The sequence below is a fragment of the Lissotriton vulgaris genome, chromosome 5, assembly GCF_964263255.1.
Source record: "Lissotriton vulgaris chromosome 5, aLisVul1.2, whole genome shotgun sequence".
Lineage (NCBI taxonomy): Eukaryota > Metazoa > Chordata > Amphibia > Caudata > Salamandridae > Lissotriton > Lissotriton vulgaris.
The window spans coordinates 1049134226-1049158483 of NC_141693.1; the positions used below are offsets into that span (position 1 = coordinate 1049134226).

At 43.6% G+C, this 24258-nt stretch overlaps 1 protein-coding gene across 1 annotated transcript in view; it reads right to left on the reverse strand.

Annotated features, from left to right (window-relative positions):
• ACTR1A (actin related protein 1A) overlaps positions 1-24258 on the reverse strand; it is a 187997-nt gene that overhangs the window by 118622 nt on the left and 45117 nt on the right. The window contains exons 3-6 of the mRNA XM_086922690.1: positions 17813-17888; positions 14099-14224; positions 12553-12677; positions 9174-9390 (exon numbers count right to left, since the gene is read on the reverse strand). Coding sequence (XP_086778816.1) covers positions 9174-9390; positions 12553-12677; positions 14099-14224; positions 17813-17888 — 544 coding nt within the window. The remainder of the gene's footprint in view (positions 1-9173; positions 9391-12552; positions 12678-14098; positions 14225-17812; positions 17889-24258) is intronic.

Below are 24258 nucleotides of genomic sequence, written 5' to 3' on the forward strand. Positions count from 1 at the left end.
ATTATCCCAAGATCAGGCTTGTTTGTAAACCAGACAACACGTCGCCCATGAAAAAAAATATATTCGAATAGGTTTTAAGAGTATAAAAATATGATACTTGGAGGAGCCTCGCGCGCAACCAAGATGGCCGCGTGAGCACAGAGCTCCTGAGACTCTCGTAACCTCCCGAATATATCCTGTCATTTATCCTGTTTGCTGTCGACATCTCCGTGCAGATAAACAACGAGAGAAGCGAAAGCCGAAATTTGTATCCCGATCGGACCCCGGAGGCCGGAGTTGTGGTGCTGGAAAGTTTGCGGCCCTCGTCTCCTGGATGCCCGGCGTTTGGGTTGGCACGGTGCCCGGGGTGTAATTGAACAACATCGGCCTAATAGGGCGGAGGCGGCTGGTCCGGCTTCACTTTCACTTTTGTTTCTGGCACTTGGTTCGGATCCCGGGATGGGGACGCCTCATTGAAGCGAAAGCTCGTACCCCTGTTGGTGCTTGCCCGTATTGAACAACACACAAAGGTATCGGACTGTGGCCTGGAGTTAGAGCCGTCCTTTTTTTGGCTAATTCTCGTGCTTTGCCCGAGGGCCATTTTGTACTTTCGCTTTCTGGACTCTGAGTGGATAAGTCACATTGGTCGACTTTCCTATCCGTTAGTTCTTGTCTACTATATGCTGGACACTTGTTTCACCCCCGCTCTTGATTTGGACAGTATTCGGGGATTTTCTTGAAATGGCGAGCAAACCGGAGAGGGACAAGCAGAAGTCGAAAACCAACAGACGGGTGGATATACTCAAACAAATGCCATGGACCGATATGCCCAGGTTAAGGGGTCGCCCAGTGGACCGGGTAGGTCCCTGGAGGAGGCGAGGATCTCATCGGCTCCGGTAACTGAACCAACTTCACAGGACGTGATGGCCGCCATTGATGGTATCAAGTCTTCCCTCGGGAAGCAAACGGAGACCCTTGCCCATAAATTGGATACAGTGGCGATCGATGTGAATTTGATTCGAACGGACCTTACAAAGACTAATGAAAAGGTCAAATCGTTGGATATAAAGACATCGAGTTTAACGGATGATGTCATCGACCTGCAGACCGAGGTCCATAACCTGAAGGCCTCGAATGACATTGTTGTCCGTCGCCTGGAGGATTTTGAAGGGAGGGCCCGGCGGAATAATGTCCTTTATAATTGGAGTTCCGGAAAAGGCGGAAGATCAAGCGGCTGACCTCTTTGTTGAGGACCTTATCGTCAACCAGCTAGCGCCCAAGGGACTGAGCAAGTTCTTTACTGTGGAGCGAGCGCACAGGGTCCCAGGCGGCAGACCAAAAGTGGGTACCCCGCCGAGGCCTATGATAGCGCGGATATTCCTTTTTCGGGACAGGGACGCTATCCTCCAGGCCTTCCGAGCCGGTGGGCCCTTGAAATTCGAGAACTCATCAATCAGCTTCTATCCGGATTTCACACAGACGGTCCAAAAACAGAGGCTAAGTTTTCTGGGGGTGAAGAGGAGACTTCGTGACAGGGGTCTCAAATACACCGTGCTTTTCCAGGCCAAGTTGAGGGTAGAGTATGACGAACGGGTCCACTTCTTTGATAGGCCTCAGGTGGTTGCTGACTGGTTGGACACTCTGCCAGCCCAACAAGAACCAGTGAGACAATCTGGCGGAGCGGAGGGAGGAACTATGGAGCAGGAATGAGCACCAACTGTCTGGTTTCTGGGGACACTAGGGGGTTTACTATTGTGGTGGTTCGAGTTTTGATATACGGTTAATTGCAGATTGAATTGGGGGTTGCGAGGATATTGGAGGGTCTCTCTCCTCCTCATTTTTCCTTCCTGTAGCTCAGTTTAGATGTGGGGGCGACAGGCACACTGCGAGTTGGGGTGGCTCTATAGTCGTAAGCAGGGGTGCAGGGTGGGGGTATCGCAACGGGTTGTTTGGGGGGAGGCGGTGGGGGGTGGTGGTCTTCAGGTTACTGTTTTCGCAAGGCACTATATTGCAAGACATTTTCATTGACGTGCTTGACTCAGGCGGGGGTTGGGTCTTCTTTCTCTTTTATGATGGGGGTAGGGGGTTGAGGTTGATGAGCTGGAATGTTAACAGGTTGGGGGACAAGATTAAACGCGGGGTGGTTTTGCAACTTTTAAAACGACATTCCCCTGATGTTGTTCTACTTCAGGAGACCCACTTGGTAGGAAATACATGTCATGCCATGAACAGGAAGGGATACCGTCTTGTGGCACATGCTGGGTTCTCTTCCGGGCCCTGGGGGGTTGGAATCCGTATTAAGAACTCTCTCCCGCTTGAGGTAGACTCTACGGTCCTTGATGAAAGGGGGCGCTATGTGGCTGTGTCGGGACGGTGGGAGGCCGCACGCTCTCCCTGGCCTGCAGTCTACAACCTTCGCTGACCTGGGAAAGGTTGTACTCGATCTCCCCAAGGGGTTTTTGATTCTGGGTGGTGATTTTAATGCGGTGGTTTCCGGCATGCTGGATAGACATCCACCTAGGGATCTCATGAGGGCTCATGGCTGGCTGCCTGACTTCACTGACACAATGGGCCTGGTGGACTGCTGGAGACTGCTTCACTCTACTCAGCTGCAGTATACGTTTCATTCGAGCGCCCATGGTAGTCTCTCTAGAATTGATTATGTTTTGGTGCCAGCTGCACAAGCGTCCTATGGTGCGGAGGTCAGGCATATGGCTCGAGGTATCTCTTATCACTCCCCGCTGTGGCTTCGGTTTGAATTGGCGCTGGGCTCCGGGGGAAGGATACCCCCTATTAACCCTTGGCATCTTCAAAATCCTAAGACTCGCAGTGAGTTTGTAAAGGCTTTGGATCATTATTTCCGGGAGTATGAGGGTTAGGTTTCCTCCTCGATATCGCTGTGGGAGGCTTTCAAGACTGTCCTTAGGGGTCAAGCTCTCTCGTTACTGGAGCTAAGAAGGAGAAGGATGTGGTAAGGGTAGAGACGGAGATAGCGGATTTGGAATTGGAACTAGAACAAGAGGTGACCCGCTCTAAACTGCATGTCCTGCAATTGAAGCAGCTGGAATATAGAACGTTGGTAACGGATGGGGCGAAGGCCCTTAGTCTGAAACAGCAGGGGCGTCTCTATGATGTTGGGGATAAGGCGGGCAAATTAATTGCATGGTTGGATAGGAAAGATAGAGCTAGTCGTCAGGAGCCTGAAATCGAAATGGAGAATGGGGTGCTAATCACTGACCCTCAAGGGATAGTGACATGTTTCGCCGATCATTTCTACACTGTGTACTCTTCTGTGTCGGATACGCCGGAGGAGGACTCTTGCTTGCTGTTGCGAGATATTGCACTCCCGAGCCTTTCTGAGGCAGACCGAGACCTCATGTACTGTAAAATCACTGCGGATGAGGTAGCGTTAGCTATGCATTCCCTACACTCGGGCAAAGCGATGGGCCCAACGGTCTCCCGATTGAGCTTTACAAGCTTTGTCCGGATAAGATTGCTCCGTATCTAAGAGACATGTTCCTTGAGTCCCGAGATCGTGGTATCCTCCCCCGCGATCAGCGGTTGGCATCAATAGTGGTAATACATAAGGAAGGGAAACCGAGGAATAAGTGTGCTTCGTATCGACCGATTTCACTGTTAAATGCTGAACCTAAAATCCTGGCCAAGCTGCTGGCCAATAGACTAATCAAGGTCATTAGTGAGCTGATCCATCCGGATCAGTCTGGTTTTATCCCACACAGGAATACGGCGTTGAACCTTAGGCGTCTACACGCGGCTCTGGCAGGAGCAGCGACGCTGCGTGAGCTGGCCATTTTGGCGTCGTTAGATGCCACTATGGCGTTCGACACGGTGGAATGGCCGTATTTGTGGGCGGTGTTGGCTAAATTTGGCTTTGGGTCGGATTTCATTAGCTGGGTGCGGCTTCTCTATGCGGACCCTCTCGCCCAGATAGTGGTTAATTGTCACGTCTCGGCACCATTTTGTCTCGGGCGGGGTACTCGCCAGGGTTGTCCGCGGTCTCCTCTTTTGTTCGCATTGGCCCTAGAGCCTTTCGCAGCTTGGATCCGTTGGGAGCCCTCAATGAGGGGTATTCGTTGGTCTCCGCAGTTCGAAGATCGCATTTCATTATATGCAGACGACATCTTGCTTTATTTAACTTCTCCCAGGAAATCTTTGATAGTACTTTGTGATGTTTTGGCTTCCTTCGGTAGAAATTCTGGCTTGGTTATCAACTGGGCGAAATCCGATCTATGTTCTTTGTGGTGATGCTCCGATCCTACTGCGTAACTGCCCCATCCAGATAGTGCAAGAGGGGTTCAAATATCTCGGGATTTATGTCTCGATGGACCTCATGGTTCAACATGAAAAGAACCTTCTCCCTCCTTTGAGTCGGTTGAAGCGGTTGAAGCGAGATGTTGCGGGCTGGCAGAGGCTCCCGCTGTCACTGCTCGGGCGAGCGGCTCTTTTCAAGATGATGTCTCTCCCTCGTTTTCTATATGCCCTTCAGAACACACTTGAAATTGTTCCAGCTAGTTATTTTCGTGTAGTTGAGGGTCTGCAAAGGAAATTGCTGTGGGATGGCAGACCTTGTATTGTGCTGGCCAAGTTAACGCTCCCATGGTATGATGGGGGCATTGCTCTCCCCGACATTAAAAGATATTATTGGGCGTCGCAGTTAGGTGCCATCAACCACGGTATGTATGGCCCTGAGTTGAATCCTGGTTTCGCCATGGATAGGTGGCTGCTTCCCGGCGGCAATTATTACAGAGCGTTGTATTCTAAATCTGTGGTAAAGACTCTGACGGGGCCGACGAGAACGGCCGTACGGATCTGGCAAGATGCTACTAGTTTGTTAGGGTGGAAGGATCGTCTGACCTTGGCGACCTCGCTTTTCAGCTCTGATAGGTTTGGTAAACTGTGGAACACTAAGGGGTTCGACAAGTGGGATCTCATTAGCATCTCCAAGGTGGGAGACCTCTGGGTTAAGGGACAAGTGAAGTCGTTCGAGGCCTTGCAGACTGAATTTGAATTGGGAGGGATGGAGTACTTCCGTTATGAAAAAACAACTTCTAGTAGAGAACCCACTAGTATACCAAACGCACAGCTGAATGTTAGAGTATGTCAATCTAAATACACAAATCTGTTACTTGTTTGCATCACTGTTAATCAGTCAAGATTACACTGTTAAAGTGAATATTAATTCAATTTTTATGTTCATTTTCATTTACTGCAAATACATGAAACCATTGATAACAAGACATTTGCTTGTACTATAACGAAAACATTATGATAATACTATTGCTCAAAATTAAAGATTAAATGCACATTGCTCTCAATTAATCATAGATACATTGTGGTGTTGTCGCAACCAAAGAATGAATAATTTGAAAAAAGCCCAATGCATTTCGGGAAGATCCCTTCTTCAGGGGCACTGTAAAAATGAATAGAAATTACATTATCAACACTGTACATGGGAGCCAGAATTCATATATACAAGATTCTTACTAAACACATAATGTTGACAAAATGACTGCTCTTATTGCATCCTGAAAACGTGATCTATTAGTCTCAGATAAATGCCCGATGTGCTTATTTCTAGGTCAAGCCTAAAATTAAGTGCAAAAGAACGGAAAAGAAATTAGTGCGTTTGGAGAAATCCTCCACCAAAAGTATCCAAGTGCAGAATAAATGCGTGTCCATGGTCAATTATTGGTGTAAATCATACAGATACCTCAACCGTGAATGTTAAAACCCAAAATAAATCAACATGCCTTCCTGGTGCAATGACACTCACTTCCAAGTTAGGTTGTGTAGAAGCTGGTTTAAAACCTTGTTGAAGGTCTGTAGCACTGAGTTCTGTGTTTACACAAGATAGAGACAAACACTGACGTCAACCCTTACTTGCACAGGGTTTCAATCTACAGTCAATATGTAAACTGATTCTACTGAAGAAAACTTACAGAAATGAACGTGGCTGTAAAAGTCTCCTTGCTGAATGTGCTATTTATCCACGACTCAGTGATATTTTCTCAAGCGCAAGCCTGGAATACCAAGTAGCCTTATCTTAATATTAATGACACTAACTGAAAAACCGACCTGATATCCATAATGCTTGCTGTGACTGAACTAAATAAAAACTCACCATGAAGACTAGCTGCAAATTCATTCAACCAAATGTATCAGTCCTGCTTATAACGGCACGGAATCTCGCTTCTCAATGTGGTCTGTAATAAGTACAATGAACGTTGTGAGCGTGTGTGTAACGCGCTGCACAGTAACAATCTTTTACGTCTTGTAACTCGAACACTGTCTACACTGATTAAAAACTCACCAAGAAGTTGAAGGGTGCATCCACATAGGACACAGCGATAGCTTGCTTCTAAACGTGGTCTGAAATAAAAACAATAGCCGCCATGAGCGTGTATGAAACGCGTTACATGGTAACAAGTTTTTACCCTCGTAATTCAACCACTGTCTAAAATAATTAGAAACACACCGAGAAGTTATAGTATGCGTCCTCATAAGGCACAACCAGTCCGCCAGGGTCACGATCACGGACGCTGTGAAGCGCCCGTATTAAGTAATCACGCGTCTCCTCAAGAATCATAGAAAACGGACTAGATGAGACCGCCATGTTATAGTGGTGTGATGACCAACTAGGTGTGTGCAGATACTGGCTAGAAAACAGAAAAATAACTGTTGAAATATTAAGGACCCCGTTAAAATCAGAGCGAATTTGTGTAGACAAATCTGAGAAAAGATGAAATGGACATTTTACACAGATTGAGAATGGATGAAGAAATAACTCTCCAAATGCCGGACAAGGGAGGAGCTTTGGTTATTATGGATACAAGCTTCTACGTCAACAAAGTCAATGAACACCTGGCAGACACTACAACATACATCAAATTGTACTTATTACAGACCACGTTGAGAAGCGAGATTCCGTGCCGTTATAAGCAGGACTGATACATTTGGTTGAATGAATTTGCAGCTAGTCTTCATGGTGAGTTTTTATTTAGTTCAGTCACAGCAAGCATTATGGATATCAGGTCGGTTTTTCAGTTAATGTCATTAATATTAAGATAAGGCTACTTGGTATTCCAGGCTTGCGCTTGAGAAAATATCACCGACTCGTGGATAAATAGCACATTCAGCAAGGAGACTTTTACAGCCACGTTCATTTCTGTAAGTTTTCTTCAGTAGAATCAGTTTACATATTGACTGTAGATTGAAACCCTGTGCAAGTAAGGGTTGATGTCAGTGTTTGTCTATATCTTGTGTAAACACAGAACGCAGTGCTACAGACCTTCAACAAGGTTTTAAACCAGCTTCTACACAACCTAACTTGGAAGTGAGTGTCATTGCCCCAGGAAGGCATGTTGATTTATTTTGGGTTTTAACATTCACGGTTGAGGTATCTGTATGATTTACACCAATAATTGACCATGGACACGCATTTACTCTACACTTGGATACTTTCGGTGGAGGATTTCTCCAAACGCACTAGTTTCTTTTCCGTTCTTTTGCACTTAATTTTAGGCTTGACCTAGAAACAAGCACATCAGGCATTTATCTGAGTCTAATAGATCACGTTTTCAGGATGCAATAAGAGCAGTCATTTACTCAACATTATGTGTTTAGTGAGAATCTTGTATATATGAATTCTGGCTCCCATGTACAGTGTTGCTAATGTAATTTCTATTAATTTTTACAGTGCTCCTGGAAGAAGGGATCTTCCCGAAATGCATTGGGCTTTTTTCAAATTATTCATTCTTTGGTTGCGACAACACCACAATGTATCTATGATTAATTGAGAGCAATGTGCATTTAATCTTTAATTTTGAGCAATAGTATTATAATAATGTTTTCGTTATAGTACAAGCAAATGTCTTGTTATCAATGGTTTCATGTATTTGCAGTAAATGAAAATGAACATAACAATTGAATTAATATTCACTTTAACAGTGTACTTGACTGATTAACAGTGATGCAAACAAGTAACAGATTTGTGTATTTAGATTGACATACTCTAACATTCAGCTGTGCGTTTGGTATACTAGTGGGTTCTCTACTAGAAGTTTCTTTCTCAATTAGGCTGGCTGCCTCTCAACCAAACAGCACGCATACTTTTTTCTTAAACAGCTTTACACACAGAGTACTTAGTACCTAGGAGGGTGTGCGCAGGTCATTTTCTTGTTTGTACTTTCGTTATGCTCAGGTCCGTCATGCACTGATGTCAGTCTTCCCAGAAGGGGAGGAGATACCGGAATCTACCCCGTTGGAGGACCGTGTGTTGGATGGCCATATGCCAGATAGTACCATCTCCCTGGTGTATAAAAAAACTAATTAACCACAGGGCGGACCTTCTGTCGCAACTACGAGATCAGTGGACCCGTGACAGCCTTGAGCTTGATGATGAAGACTGGCAATCGGCGATCTCCTCTCCGAAGGAGGTCGCGGTTCCGGCACGACTCCGATTAGTTCAGCTCAAGGTATTGCATAGGGTCTTTGTCACGGATCCCAGTTTGGTCCGGATGGGTTTTTCCGAAGAGGGTCTGTGTCAACGGGGTTGTGGACAGTTGGGGACGTTCCTCCACATCATCTAGGAGTGTCGGGAAATCACTGACTATTGGAGTAGGATACACGAGGTGATGCAGGAGGTTACAGGTGTGGCTCTCTTGCCAGAGGTCAGGCGCTGCCTGTTGAATGTTTGGGAGCCCACAGATCATAATGTTGCACAGACCCAATCGGTGACTCTGGGGGCCATGATTGCCAAACGGAACATTGCACAGTTGTGGGGGTCCCAGAGGCCTCCTACTCTTGAGGTGTGGACGGAAAACATGGATTGGTGTATGTTCAGGGAAAAAAACTGTATATTTGGCCTGGGGTCGCACCGAAAATGGCATAAGGTTTGGGGTCCCTGGAATCGATATAGAGGGGACATATGTGTACCACCAGCGACTGCAGTCTTTGATGTCCCGCTTTCCCCCTGACCCCTTATTGTTCTTGATTGCTTTCATGCTACTGCTGCACTCTCTTCTCCCCCCCCTCCCCCATCAATGCATTGTTTATTGTAATATCTGCTGAAGGTCGCACTGCCCTCGTACAGACTATGCACTTTTGTATTTTGTTGATGCCTTGCTTTGTTTTTCTTTTTCAATAAAAAGAAATATATTAAAAAAATATGATACCTCTTTAATCATTTTGACAATTTCAAACTCTGAAGTTGTGTGGAAATCATAGCCTTCTTTCCGGAGATACAGGCGCAGGAAGCGGGAGACGTCACGTCCAGCAATATCAATCCTCATGATCGAGTGAGGCATGGCAAAGCCTTCATAAATAGGAACTGCATGCGTAACACCATCTCCTGAATCCAGAACAACCCCAGTGGTTCTTCCAGTTGCATAACTGAAAAGAAAAGCAGACAAAATAAAGTTCTTCTCATTTATCCTAATACAATGAAGATCAGCAACAATTTCAAGGTCTAACTCCAAAATATGTGATCAACAATTTCCAACTCTCCACAAATACTGCAGTTTTTCTCAAATTGTACTGAAAGCCCTACTTTATAAGTAACAGAAAAGTTCCCTTGTTCTACTGGTATACTTCTTACCAATACCCATTTTAAATCAGGAAGTTACTTTTATTGTGCCCAACTGTGTATTGGAAGTAGAGTGTTGAGTACCTAATTATCAATCGATTCAAACCACTAATGAGAGGTTTAATAATCAGCCAGTTCAAGGTAAAGGGGCTTACAAGCCTATCTTGAAATGCCAGTAAAAACCCAACAAGCTTTCCAGTAAACCACATCTACTACAACACAATTCATTACATATAGTGCCAAGTGTGTAAATTTTAAACTCCCTAATGACACAGGTGCTTGGGCCTTAAGGCACAGTTATAGGGTTTGAGTATAAAGTAGGCTTAGGTGTGGGAATAGAGTACAGAATAGGCTACGGGTCAGGTTAGTGTTAGGGTTTAGCCTTAAAGTTACGTTAAGTGGTACAGTTAGAGGAAGTGTAAGTGTTATGGGTAGGGTAAGGGTTAGGGTTCCGGTAAGAATGAAAAGTTACTTGAAACACCATTTCCCTTAGTGGCGTCGCTTAAACCAGATTAATGATACCATATGCTCCCCTGTACCAGCTACAGCCATCTGGGGGTCATGTGAGAGCCCAGCTGTGTGGTATGGCTAGAACCTAACGCAGAACAGCCTTCATATAGACATCATTACATCCATGCAAAACCAGACCTAAAAGATATAACAGAGGCACCAAACAATGGTGACTCACACTGACAAAGACCTCGGGCGTTCGCAAGTGACTCATCGGATGTGAAAGAGTCAAGTGAAGCATTTTCTAAGGTAAGGAATCTATCACTAACATGTCTCTTTCAGATACCTCTCTCAACATCAAGAGCTCGCTCTCTTTGTAGAGCAGAACAAAGAAATGACATCATTTTGGAGGAATCTTCTCTGCAGGTGCACGGGGGCAACAAGGGTAAGAGAATAGCCCCTTTTGCTATCTTGAACCACAAAACCTCAGCCCAGCAATAGTCCTATGCATTCATTCCCTCACAGGCTGCAATTTTAAGCAGGAACCGTTAATTTTCTACACCTACAATGATGAAAATGGTTTTAAAAAGGAGGATGCACTATGATTTGGTCCTCACCAAACTAAGTTTCCTTCAGTGATCTGTTAAAACAAAAATTAGCAAAAGAGTCTTGACTATAGATCACATTGTCTTATGTCTGAATAAATTGTAAGGTAAATGTCAATATAAGCATAACAACTCTGACCTATGAAAATATATCTGAGAGAAAAGATGAAAAAGACAGAGCTGCACGCTGACAAGCCTACTCACAGAAAGAAAAAACAGAGGAACTAATTGTCACTATGATACATGCTGGAACTGTGAAGGTTCTTGGTCAGCCTGATTGTGAAGCAACAGGTTTTCTACTGCGTTAGACAGTATACCTAAGTAAATAACTTCCTTTAATTACTTTTTAAATCTTTAGGTACGGAAAATGAAAAAGTAATTTAGGTAGCAAGATTGCTAAGTCTGTCCTTACATACATTTTTAAATGTCTAAATGATTTTCGAAGTGTATCTTACACAACTGTGTTTTAAGATAAAAAGTGAAAAGCAAATGGAACAGAGAGTCTATAAAGGCAATTTGTATTGCTTTACATAAAGAGTTTTGTTTTTTGGATCCTACGTAGGTAATGGTGGAAGTTAAATCAGGGTACAGAAGAGGTATTATACAATGCTTAAGAATTTAGACATCATCATGGTTGAGAAATAGTGTGACTATTAATGTAGACCTATAATACAGGTTTACTCTTGTAGTCACTAGCAGTTAAATTAATTCGTTTCATAGCTGGTTGGTATAGCTCTAGGTCAGAATAGTAGTTACAATGTAAGGGTCGGTTGGTGTAAAAGCATTCAAAGCAGTAACATTCAACTGTACTCCTGAACAGGATAGAATGCAATGACAACGCATACGCGGAATATCGAGTATTTGCCCCAAAAAAGCAGACACATACGTTGACAAGTTGGACTGATATGTCAGACTCCCCATAATTATTCAGTAGTTCAACAATGTATCTCAATACTAATATGGTATATGCGTTAACCATCACATAAACCCACATCCTATTACCCTGCTCTCCATCAGCTTCCCAGCTCTTTACATGTTACAGACCAATCTATCCTTTCTGTGTGTATTTAAGATCCATCTTGCGCAGTGTCTCTTTACTTTAAATCTCACTTTATACATATTGAACTCATAGTAGCTCTGTACTTCTAGATGCCCATCTACTGCTACTCCATATAACGTCTTCCATGTCTTTGCTATCTACCTCCTTAGCTCGTTAGGAGCATAGACAAAGTTGCACGTTATTGAAGAACAATTTTTCATTTTTATGCACCTGCTTCTTAAGCATACGCTGCTCAACACATTTCTCTCAGCCATTGCTGACACCTCATAACTCTTTGTGCAACACTGAAGGAGAGAAGCGAAACATTACAGGCAATTAGGGCATGCGTACAAAGCAAACAAAAAAAACACCAATTACCTTGCCATAAAAGCCTGTGACAACTATGTCTTCAAAACGATTCTCCAATGTGCAAATCATTTACAAAGCAAACTTCACAGAGTTAGAAAATGTTTTTGAACTCAAAATTGTACATATTTTACTTAAAGATAATTCTGAAATTAACCTGTGCAGAAGAACTGAGCTTTCACTTTAAAAGTTTTTTAGTTTATACATTTTTATGTTTTTAGTCATTACAGTACCCAGCTTTTTTTATATCGCCAAAATCAACGCAACTTACTTGATTGCCATTAGGAGGATAAAATGTTGAGTCAATCAAGGCTACTTGCAGATTTCTACAGTTGATGCTTTAACAAACAGAGCTATATCACAAACTATTTGGAATGTTGTACCTTAAAATCACATTATAAATCTCTGCTTTAAAATGAAAGAGTACTATCAAAATGCAAAGACGTATTTGACCAAATTAAGAGAATAAAAGTTAGATATGCTGTGAAAAAACTGAATGAAATACTAACAGACTTAATACAGCTTGCATTGAGATGAAGAGAGCTGGGACATTGAAGGTTTCAAAGAAAACTTCAGCAGCTCGTTCTCGATTTTTCCTGGGATTCAATGGAGCCTCTGTGAGCAACACTGGATGCTAAGAGAAAATGAAAATGACAAGGAATATTAATGAACTAGGCTTCCTTAACAAGAATAATACAGGCTCTGTTATCGACAGAAATACACTTTAAAATGCTGAAAAGGGCAAATCAGCTGCAGCGACAATTCCCCAGCTTTGGTGTCTTTTGTGAATTCAGGTGTTTTGAATTATTCCTGGTCAGCTGCCTGGAAATTCTCAAAGGAGTCAAAAGATGTGACTCTATTAAAGATTCAGTGCCGGTTCAAGTGTGTATCATGTGTTCCTATACTGTTGAGGGATTGCTATCAGCCACTAAAGAAAAAGAAACCTAAACTAGAACATCTATATCTGTTTGTTTTGACATGATCCCTCGATTCAGAACCTGTTTGGACAGTGGGTCATATAAAACCTATGACTGTTCCAATTGATCGTATAGAGGATGCAGAGGAAAATGGTATTAGTGCGGATAGCCCTAGATATGTTGTCTCTCCCTACACCCTGTGATTCAGATGTATGTAGTATTCACAGTTGTTTGTCTCTTCCGTGACCCCTGAGGAATCTTTGTCCACCTATTCATCTGCACTGTCCTTTCTCTTTCACATTTGTGCCTTCCTCTCAAAGTCCCATCTCTGTGCTTTTGCAACCCCACTGCTCCTTCGGACTCAAACCTCTACTTTTTGGTGTCTCTCTCAGTTTCTATGTTCTCGCTCTGTTGTTTCTGTCTACCACTAAGCTAATGTTTTCACTGTAAATCTTTCACTTGCCCTGTATTCTTCCAATTCCTTACTAGCTCATCAGCACCTCATTCATTCCCTTTCCCTTTATTTCAATTAACCTCATCCTGCCCGTCGCTCTTGCTCTTTGCAGCCTTTAAGTGGCGGCACCCCTCCTGAGATCAAATTAGGTGTTAATTAATTTTTATCAGATAGGGTTATAACCTTCAGTGTCACATTTTAAAAAGGATATGATCATTTGAAACTGCGTAGCAATGATGGGTGTTTAAACGTCATTAACTATGTGGGGAGTGGAATCCGAAATGCCATGATCTCTGGTAAATGTTGACTGTTCAAAAGGATAAACTAACTGAATTATATAGTTTTTTGTGTTATAATGTAGATAAAATATACCCCCCAACAGCTCACAATCATGACCAGTTGAAATGGTGCTTTACTGTAGCCTGTAGGAAAGCAAATCATCCTCATTTGTGAAACTAACGTCACTCAAATGATAAAAACACAATGAAACAATAGTGTGCGACTATATGAGATGGAGAAGCACAACAAGGTGGCTGTTCAGAATCAACAAGCACGCAGTGTCTCAAGGAAGATTATGTTATTGCACAAGGTAACCAAAAATTAAAGTTACTAAATGCAACACCATTCATTATTAATGAATGAACTATCCACACTTAAACCTGGTTAATTAAAAAACATATTCACCTCCTCTGAAAAGGTTTGAAGTTGGTCCTTGGAATACACATATTGCCATATCCGTTCCATATCGTTCCAGTCCTTCACTATCCCATGTTCCATTGGATATCGGATTGACAAGAGACCTCTATGTTCCTAAATGTAGGAAAAAGCAGAGAAGTAAATTCCTTGTGATTTCTATACTTCTTATCCTTCTCTCTTTTTCAAAGCCTGGTAATTGCCTGCGCTGTTGGAAAGAGCTGAAAATGTCTTAAATAAAAGGCTTACACTTTAAAGAATGTTGGTGCACTCCATGCAAGGGTCCTCCTGGAACAATGATTCCCCATTGTGTGCGCTTCACCAACTATTAAACCCAGTCCCTATACGTTTTCCCAATATGCAAGATTGTAGCACCACATAGACTACAATAATAGATGGCTAAGCAGATGCCACGTAACATGAAGAGCAGTGACTTACAGCAGCAGAATCAGCATGAAGGTTATTTTTCCCTTACACTCTCATCTTGGTCACCCTCCTGCCTAACTATATGTGAACCTTGTTAAAGAGATCTTAATACTAGGAGTAGGCTATAAAGTATAAGCTCAGTTGAGCCTTAAAGCAATGGCACTGCACATAACTTTCTGGGCAGAATGTGGTAAGGTATGTGAAGGATGCATCCAAAGAGTGATGCATGTGGAGTGGCCAAAGTTTCAGCCCTACATATATTTGAAAGAGAAGGGTTTTTTAGAATACCATTAAGGACTAACACTACTGTACCTAATAATTATGTATGGGATATAAATGTAAGGCTTGTAACATGTTTAATATAACGTTTTTAAAGTTGACATTAGTTTGCCTAGTCGAGCTCCAATTGTGCTTTCAAAACTGTATGATGTGCAGAGTCAATTGCTATCATGTTTTCTTTCTCTGCACCAAAAAGCCCCTAATGTGAACTTCAGCATTTCACAAATTGTATGAAATTAAGTTAGCTTTACAGCCTTGCTTCCCCTGTATGAACTAAATGTTTCTCATACTTGTGCATAGTGCTCCTGAAGGAAGAAAAGAACAACTGTACTCAATTGAAGTCCATTTCTTTGACTGAACAGAGGTATTGTTTATATCATGTATATGTTTTTGTTTGTAGGGCAAAATACATGATTATTCGAAAGTTGTAGAGTAAAACGCCATACAAAGTGATGTGTTTTGTACTTTAATATTAGATAGCTCAATGTAATTTCTACATCACTCCACACTGACAGTACGATTTCTTGGTCTAAAAATACATTAAAAACTCTCAATGTGGGAGGCAAGTCAAACTCTTTCATTGTCCCCTTAGAGAGCAGAGACCAGGTAGTCCGTTTACTGATCTGAACTTGGAATATTTTTCATATTTCTATTTTCCTACTAAACTGAGTGGTCTATATGACAGAATGCTCTTTAACTCATTATTTGTTTTGCACTAGACCATATTTGGCTCTGGCTACTGACTAATTTAAGGCTCAGTTTTCACTGCAAATTCTGATTTTACATTTATTTGCATTTTTAATTGAGTATCCATTGTCTTTTGCCATCTGTAATGATCTTTTCAGTTTTAATAAACCTTCATGATTTGTACTTTGAACCTTTTTTTGTGAATTTTCCAGTTTAGATTTTCTTGTGCAAATTCTCTAGGTTTACATGAATTTATGTTTAGGGCTCTAATCTTTGAAGACTCGCACACAGCATCGATCTATCAATCGCCCCTATTAATTCTGAGAGGCGCCAACAGTTATTGGAAACAGGGGATGGTTTCAGCAAACTAGATGGTTTAGCAAATCGGTTGGTTACTACAGACTGAGGAACATTTATTGCAAGTTGTAGTGCAAATCCTAATTGGAAAATTTGCAGTCCCAAAGAATTGTTAGAAATTGGGAATCCAAACACTCCCTAGTCCCAATTCCTGACATTGATAGTCTGGTCAAAGAATCATGTGAGTGTAACTAATGCTTGTTCTGTACTTCAGTGTGTGGTTTAATGTCTTTTCTTGCAGCAGCTGATTTCAGTGTGAGACAAATGTGTGAATTGGGGCATTATGTTCAATTGTTGTTTTTGATTTTGTATTGTGCTGACGGCTAAAGTTGACATTCGAATTGCACTTCAATCTTTTGCATGAATTGATGAAACTGTTTGTTTTAGACTTTCCATTATCCAGACGGTGCATCCTGTGAGTTGTAGTCTACAGTTGTGTCTGACTGAACGGTTTTGGGTGTAAAGACCGGTATCGTATGGTAATCTTAAGGCGTGTTCACGGTCAGTGAAACAAGTAATTGGACTCCATTGAGAAACACTGCATTCTAGCAAAAGCAGCGATTGTTCGCTGGGTGTGTTTTTTACCATGATAGCTGAGACTAGGCATTTTGAACTTTCAGGTGTGGGATTCCATGCAGGAACACTTCAGGGCTGTTTATTCCCCTCTTCCACTGAATATGTGTGCATCTTCATGAATGCTCTGTGTTCAGACGGAGGTCCAGAACGACCGAAGAACTCCTGTTTGTAGCATCGAGAGTGATGGTGAGGTGTTCGTTCTGCCTCTACCACCTTTCAGTTACTTAGTTTTTGTTGAGGAATGTTGCACTGCAGCCGCCTCCGACCTTTTACCTTTGTTGTGTAGCTCTGTGTAAAACCTTCTGTACACAAGGCAAAACAATTCTTATTGCCAATGCTTATTTTAATGCATTATATGAACGAGAATGAGCCCTCAGAAAATACGTATGCAGAGTTTACTTTTGCTTTTTTCGATGAGAAGTTTTTGACATGAGGTAGACAGCTTTGTAAAATGTTAAAACATAGTTAACAAGTGGAGTCTGTCATGTTTAACACCTTCAGACAATTCTTGCACTTTAGCAGAACTTTGCACACTGAGGGTTTGAGACGAGAATGAGTGTTGAAAGGAAAACTACAAGCCCCACAGTGCAATAGTCTATTGAAAGCCAGGAAAGGCTAATGCCCTAGTACACCTGGCACAAATAAAATGCTAAATAGTACTTAGCTCCTAAAGGTTGTCCTTATTTTTCTCTCCTGGTCTGTAATGACTGTTTTAACATCCCAGTAGGTTAGAGTGCAGATATAACTTTTAAAATGCAAGCGTCTTACTACTGATGGGCTAACGTTCGCATTCATTTGAAACATTCTAGGACCTGGCTAACCCGCTCTACTCGAAACAAACAAAAAAACAAGCATTGGCATAGCCAATAGGTCTCGCCTTTGGGACCTTATAAATGTTTAGCCATACAACAGTTGATGTTGTTGCACCAAGGATATTGTGCTGCATAACTAAATACTTCTAAGGTCTCAAAAGCGAGACTTATTGGCTATGCCAATGCTTGGTTCATGTTATGTGCTGATTTATATATGTAATGTTGAGCTCTCAAACGTCCAACACAATATCAAATATCGAAGGGGGAAATGGGAACTAGAGAACTAGAGATTCCGAACCTTGTGCTTCAAGGTAGGTAAACAAATCAATAGAAAAAACAAATCAAAATAAATGAAAACACAACTAGCTTAACAATCATTTCTATCAGCAATGTTTAACAACTAGGTTATAGAACTTATCAACACATGTGGTGGTAAGAATAATAATGCAAAACAAGAGATGTACAGGATGGAGAATTGGAATAATTTAATGCAACCTGGTTCCCCAAAATATTGTGTCAAAACGTTTTGAGCTACTTTTTTGTTACATATGGAAGGCACCAATATTACCTCTGCCTTTGGTCCAATGAAGAGATCCCCTTCCAGGGCCCCAGCCATCACTCGAATGTGCTTTGGCCTTCCAACACTGCAAGTAATTTCAGAGAACAGTCATTATTCCTGCTAATACAACTTAATACCCTAGCAATTGACGCCTCATATTTCAATTTGCGTCACTATGAGTTTATTTACAAATAACTAAGTACACCGTCACTTAGAAATAGAAAGTTTTCAACACACGGTTACATTGAGAGGTGCACCACACGTGCTAAATAAACACTTTGACTAAGAAATATGTTAGATTCAGATAGGTATATTCCTGCCAGCCACTTCGCAGCATTCCAACACTTGTTGAGACTCACGGAGTCAAAAAACACACTGGACTAGTGCTGCGAGAAATAATGCAGAGTTGTTCCACTTATATATCAACATGTTTACTGAGAGACAAGCTATCCTGACCCTCATCCCCTACATTAAATAAACATCAAATGACACATCAACAGCACAGAAGCTTTCACACTCAAGGGCGCCTTGAAAGCAACAAAGATTCGACGAATGATTAACTGCAAAAATGCCTCATTGTAACAAAAAAACTTCAAGAGTTGCTCCTTCAACGAAAATACGGTCAATAGGAAGCAACTTTAACAAGAGAACCTAGGGTTGGATGTATGTCGTTACAACGCATACTTTTACAACGCATACCTTTACAACGCATTTTTTACACCGCAACATCCATTACAACGCAATCCATTACAACGCATGCCATTACAACGAAATCTTTGAAACTACCTTTACAACGCATTCCACTACAACGCATACTACCTTTACAACGCATACCATTACAACGCATAACATTACATTGCATGTATGGTAAGTATTGGATAGTGAAGGGATAAAAATTACTATTCTAACCCTAGGGGGTGCAAAAGTAGGGTAAGTGTTGGATAGTGTAGGGGTTAAAATTACTATTCTAACTCCGGGGGGGTGCAACAGTAGGGTAAGTATTGGATAGTGTAGGGGTACAAATTACTATTCTAACTCCAGGGGGTGTAACAGTAGGGTAAGTGTTGGATAGTGTAGGTATGCGTTGTAATGGTATGCGTTGTAATGACTGCGTTGTAAAGGTATGCGTTGTAGTGGTATGCGTTGTAGTGACATGCGTTGTAATGGCATGCGTTGTAATGGATGTTGCGGTCTAAAAGTTTCGTTGTAAAGGTAGTGTGTTGTAAAAGTTGCGTTGTAAGTGTTGTTTCCCCCTAGGGTTTGTACACTGTATTTTATTGTATTGTATTGTATCTGTGGTTATATAGCGCGGCTGCCACCCTACGGGTATCCTGGCGCTCAGATGTTATCTTGCTAGAGAGGCGAGAACTCGTACGACTGTGGCAAATCGTAATGAAGGGAACGTTTAGTGTTTACACATGTCCCTAAATGCATATTACATATCCTCTTACGCAGATTTACACATCGTTTTCGTTCAAAAACAATTTAGCATTATTTTGCATTTAGGACATGGAAGTAACCTCGAGCCCCATTTTTCTGCAGGTTTATAGGAAGCGATGTAGGCTCAGTGAAAGATGTTTCACTGCGCAGAACAAAAATAAAACAAACATTGGCATACCCAATAGTTCTCGCTTTTGGGACCTTATAAGTATTTAGTTATGCAGCACAATATCCTTGGTGCATCAACATCAACTGTTGCATGGCTAAACATTTATTAGGTACCAAAGGCGAGACCTATTGGCTATGCCAATGCTTGTTTTTCCTGGCGGCCAACCAAAGCCTAAGGAGGGACAAACTAGACAGATGCAAGTATCAACCCGAACCTACAATGGAACCTTTCTAGTACTGGCCCAACCTCAAAAGGAGAGAAGGGGGAGGGGTGAAGAATCTGCAGAAGATAGATTATATACCATAACAAGCATTTGCAATGCAATAGGTCTCGCAATAGAAAAGTTTGAGCTTTTGGTGTGTAAAATGTAAATATTTTTAATTATTGTTTATGTTTTTCAAAATATAAAAGTATTAATTTTGTTATTAGGAATGCCAATAGTTATAAAGTTAGAAAATGTTACATCTATAGCATTAGTAAAGGTACATGTTTAGTTTTCCCCTGTCTTACATGTATTGATTTGACAAATCACAATGTTTTAACAAGAACAGAAGTGAAAACATTTAAAATCTTTTTATGACATTTGTAATAAAGCTTGAAACATCGACAGTAAATATTTGAACCAGTTGTTGTTGAATGGTTGCACAGATTGATGCTGTGGTGGCGCTGAGGGATGTTGTTTTGGGGACAAGTGATGCTGTGGCGTTCAGTGATGCTGTTGTAGCGCATAGTGATGTTGTGGTGCTCCTGAGTGATGCTGTGGTGGTGCAGAGTGGTGCTGTGGTGGTGCAGAGTGGTGCAGAGTGGTGCTGTGGTGGTGCAGAGTGGTGCTGAGTGGTGCTGTGGTGGTGCTGTGGTGGTGCTGAGTGGTGCTGTGGTGGTGTTGAGTGATGCTGTGGTGGTGCTGAGTGATGCTGAGTGGTGGTGATGAGTGATAATGTGGTGGTGCTGAGTGGTGCTGTGGTGGTGCAGAGTGGTGCAGAGTGGTGCAGAGTGGTGCTGTGGTGGTGCAGAGTGGTGCAGAGTGGTGCAGAGTGGTGCTGTGGTGGTGCAGAGTGGTGCTGAGTGGTGCTGTGGTGGTGCTGAGTGGTGCTGTGGTGGTGCTGAGTGGTGCTGTGGTGGTGTTGAGTGATGCTGTGGTGGTGCTGAGTGATAATGTGGTGGTGCTGAGTGATAAATGTGGTGGTGCTGAGTGATAAATGTGGTGGTGCTGAGTGATAAATGTGGTGGTGCTGAGTGATAATGTGGTGGTGCTGAGTGATAATGTGGTGGTGCTGAGTGATAATGTGGTGGTGCCGAGTGATAATGTGGTGGTGCCGAGTGATAATGTGGTGGTGCCGAGTGATAATGTGGTGGTGCCGAGTGATAATGTGGTGGTGCCGAGTGATAATGTGGTGGTGCTGAGTGATAATGTGGTGGTGCTGAGTGATAATGTGGTGGTGCTGTGGTGGTGCTGTGTGATGCTGTGGTGGTGCTGAGTGATGCTGTGGTGATGCTGAGTGATGCTGTGGTGGTGCTGAGTGATGCTGTAGTGTGCTGAGTGATGCTGTGGTGATGTTGAGTGATAATGTGGTGGTGCTGAGTGATGCTGGGGTAGCGCTGAGTGATAATGTGGTGGTGCTGAGTGATGCTGTGGTAATGCTGAGTGGTGCTGCGGTGGCGCTGGTTGATGCTGTGGTAATGCTGTTGTGGTGCTGAGTGGTGAAGTGGTGATTCTCAGTGGTGCTGAATGATGCTGTGGTGGTGCTGAGTGATGATGTGGTGGTGCTGAGTGATGCTGTGGTGGTGCTGAGTGATGCTGTGGTGGTGCTGAGTGGGGCTGTGGTGGTGCTGAGTGGGGCTGTGGTGGTGCTGAGTGGGGCTGTGGTGGTGCTGAGTGGGGCTGTGGTGGTGCTGAGTGGGGCTGTGGTGGTGCTGAGTGGGGCTGTGGTGGTGCTGAGTGGGGCTGTGGTGGTGCTGAGTGGGGCTGTGGTGGTGCTGAGTGGTACTGTGGTGGTGCTGAGTGATGCTGTGGTGGTGCTGAGTGGTGGTGCTGAGTGATAATGTGGTGGTGCTGAGTGATAATGTGGTGGTGCTGAGTGATAATGTGGTGGTGCTGAGTGATGCTGGGGTAGCGCTGAGTGATAATGTGGTGGTGAGAGTGACACTGGGGTAGCGCTGAGTGATGTTGGGGTAGCGCTGAGTGATGCTGGGGTAGCGCTGAGTGATGCTGGGGTAGCGCTGAGTGATGCTGGGGTAGCGCTGAGTGATGCTGGGGTAGCGCTGGGGTAGCACTGAGTGATGCTGGGGTAGCGCTGAGTGATGCTGGGGTAGCACTGAGTGATGCTGGGGTAGCACTGAGTGATGCTGGGGTAGCACTGAGAGATGCTGGGGTAGCGCTGAGTGATGCTGGGGTAGCGCTGAGTGATGCTGGGGTAGCGCTGAGTGATGCTGGGGTAGGGCTGAGTGATGCTGGGGTAGCGCTGAGTGATGCTGGGGTAGCGCTGAGTGATGCTGGGGTAGCGCTGAGTGATGCTGGGGTAGCGCTGAGTGATGCTGGGGTAGCGCTGAGTGATGCTGGGGTAGCGCTGAGTGATGCTGGGGTAGCGCTGAGTGATGCTGGGGTAGCGCTGAGTGATGCTGGGGTAGCGCTGAGTGATGCAGGGGTAGCGCTGAGTGATGCAGGGGTAGCGCTGAGTGATGCTGGGGTAGCGCTGAGTGATGCTGCAGCAGTTATGTCATACAGGGACACATTCTTTTGTATCAAGCAAGGGGTGAGTAAGTGATTTGCACTGAATCGCAGGATGTTCAGCAGACGTCCAAAGACGGAGCCGGCAATTCTGAGCGTTAAGCCACACCCTGTCTTGGTTCTGTAATGACAGCCAGAGCAGAGAGCGAGAGAGAGGGGGCTTGTACATGGCTTAGATGTTTGGTATGTTGGGCAGGTCAGTGTTTTAGGGTATAACTTACGGCGACACGCCCTTAGCCGTGGGCTGCACGCATGCCCCTAGAATTATGTTCCGACTTCTCTGCATTTCTTGCCGGGGACACAGATTAAGTCGCCGATCCTTTTAATATCTTTCCCCTGCCATATAAAGATGTGTTTACCGAGTCCCACGATGTTTAAATGTAAACAATGTAAGTATGCTTTAGCTCACAAGTATGAATCCGCGTAAGGCCAGCTCTGCCTTCCATCCTTCAGCGCACGCTACGTTGGGATTTAGTCCAGTTATTCGCAGCGCTTAGCATTTGTAAACTTGTGAAGTGAGGCCGTGGTCACGATCTGTATTATTTTCAGTTCTTAGAAACAACAGCAGTGCGCAATTTAGCGCTATATAAAATCAAGGAACTAGATTTATCAAGAAGCAATTCCCATGGGAAGTCGGCTTTTAAAGCAGATACCTGTGTTTTCCACAAGGAAATGTAACCTTAAACTGTGATGTTTGTGTTTTTCACTCCGATGTCAAAATCAGTGGAATCCTTCGCCTGGTTTCCATGGGAGTGCAGTAATCCTCCCTGTCCGTGGACAGCTGATAAGATTTCACCGGGTGTTCGTGGCTGGAGGTGGGTAGACTTTGCTCGCTCGTGCACACGCCAGGGGCGAGGCAGATTCTAAAGTACACACCCTGCTCGTTGCGTCTAGGTCCCAGCCATTCATTCGCATTTACAAATGAACGTACCTTGTAATGAGACTTAACGAGTGGATTTGTAAGAGTTAAAAAAACTAGAGTCAGTGAGAGCTGGGCCCAACGGACGGTTGTATGTATAGTGTCCTGGCTAGATGGTGAGCTAGGCGTGTATGAAAAGAAGGTAGGCGCTATACTTTTAAAATGTGGAATTTCAAACCATTCATTAAGCAGGATGGCTCCGTCTAGAGGTCCTTGTGCAGTGTGTACTGAGCCACGTGGTATGATATGATGTGATATATTTTCTGCCAATCTGCAGTGTAAAGTCCAGTAGCCTTGCTAATACATCTTTATGTGATCGAATCTGGAGTGATCGGGTATGCTGGGTTGTTTTTGGGGTTGACGAATGAGAGGAAAGTGTGAAGAAACCTGGCGGGAGGATCCTATTTGAAATGCTAACTTTGTTCAGCTGTGCATGGATGGGTTTCGAGGTCGTAGATGGTTGGTGTGAGTCAGTGGCAGAGACAGTAAGGTATTATGCAGATGAGGCGAATGATAACTGAAAGGGGACAGGAAAATGAAAGAAGCGGAAGGAAAAAGACAGGAGGAAGGAAAAGGTGTAGAGAAAGGAAGGTGAAGGAGGAAGACAGTCGGAAACGAGGACGGAGGAGGGGAAGGGGTGAGTAGACTTAAGAGGAGAGGCAGGAGGATGAGAAGGAAGGAAACGAGGACGGAGGAGGGGAAGGGGTGAGTAGACTTAAGAGGAGAGGCAGGAGGATGAGAAGGAGTAGAGAAGGGTGGGAGGGAATTAAAGTGGGAACAGCTAAAGGAACAAGGTTTGGAGATGGTGTGCGGAGAAAACTGCAGGACGAGCACTGGGGGAGGGCTATTAAATGATCACCGTGAAAGAAGAGTAATTAGGGGGAGGAGAAGAGAGGCCATGTGTGCTGGGGGGAGTAGATATGAGTCACGGCCTGCAGCCTTGAAAAGTGAAGTGAATAAGGCTCGGTCTGCGTCCCCTGCAGCGTGCACGAGGGAAGGAAGGCTGGCACTGGCAACCTGTCGGCTCATGTAAGCTCAGAAAACACACGCATTACGAGCTCGTGGATAAGGAAGTGACGCGTTAATATAGTGAGTAACAATAGGGGAAAAGGAGAGAATAAACACAGAGCGTAAGTGAGCGAGAGGAGAGGAAGACGGGGGTAAATACTGAAGGGTAAAGGAGAGGGGGGCATGAAAAG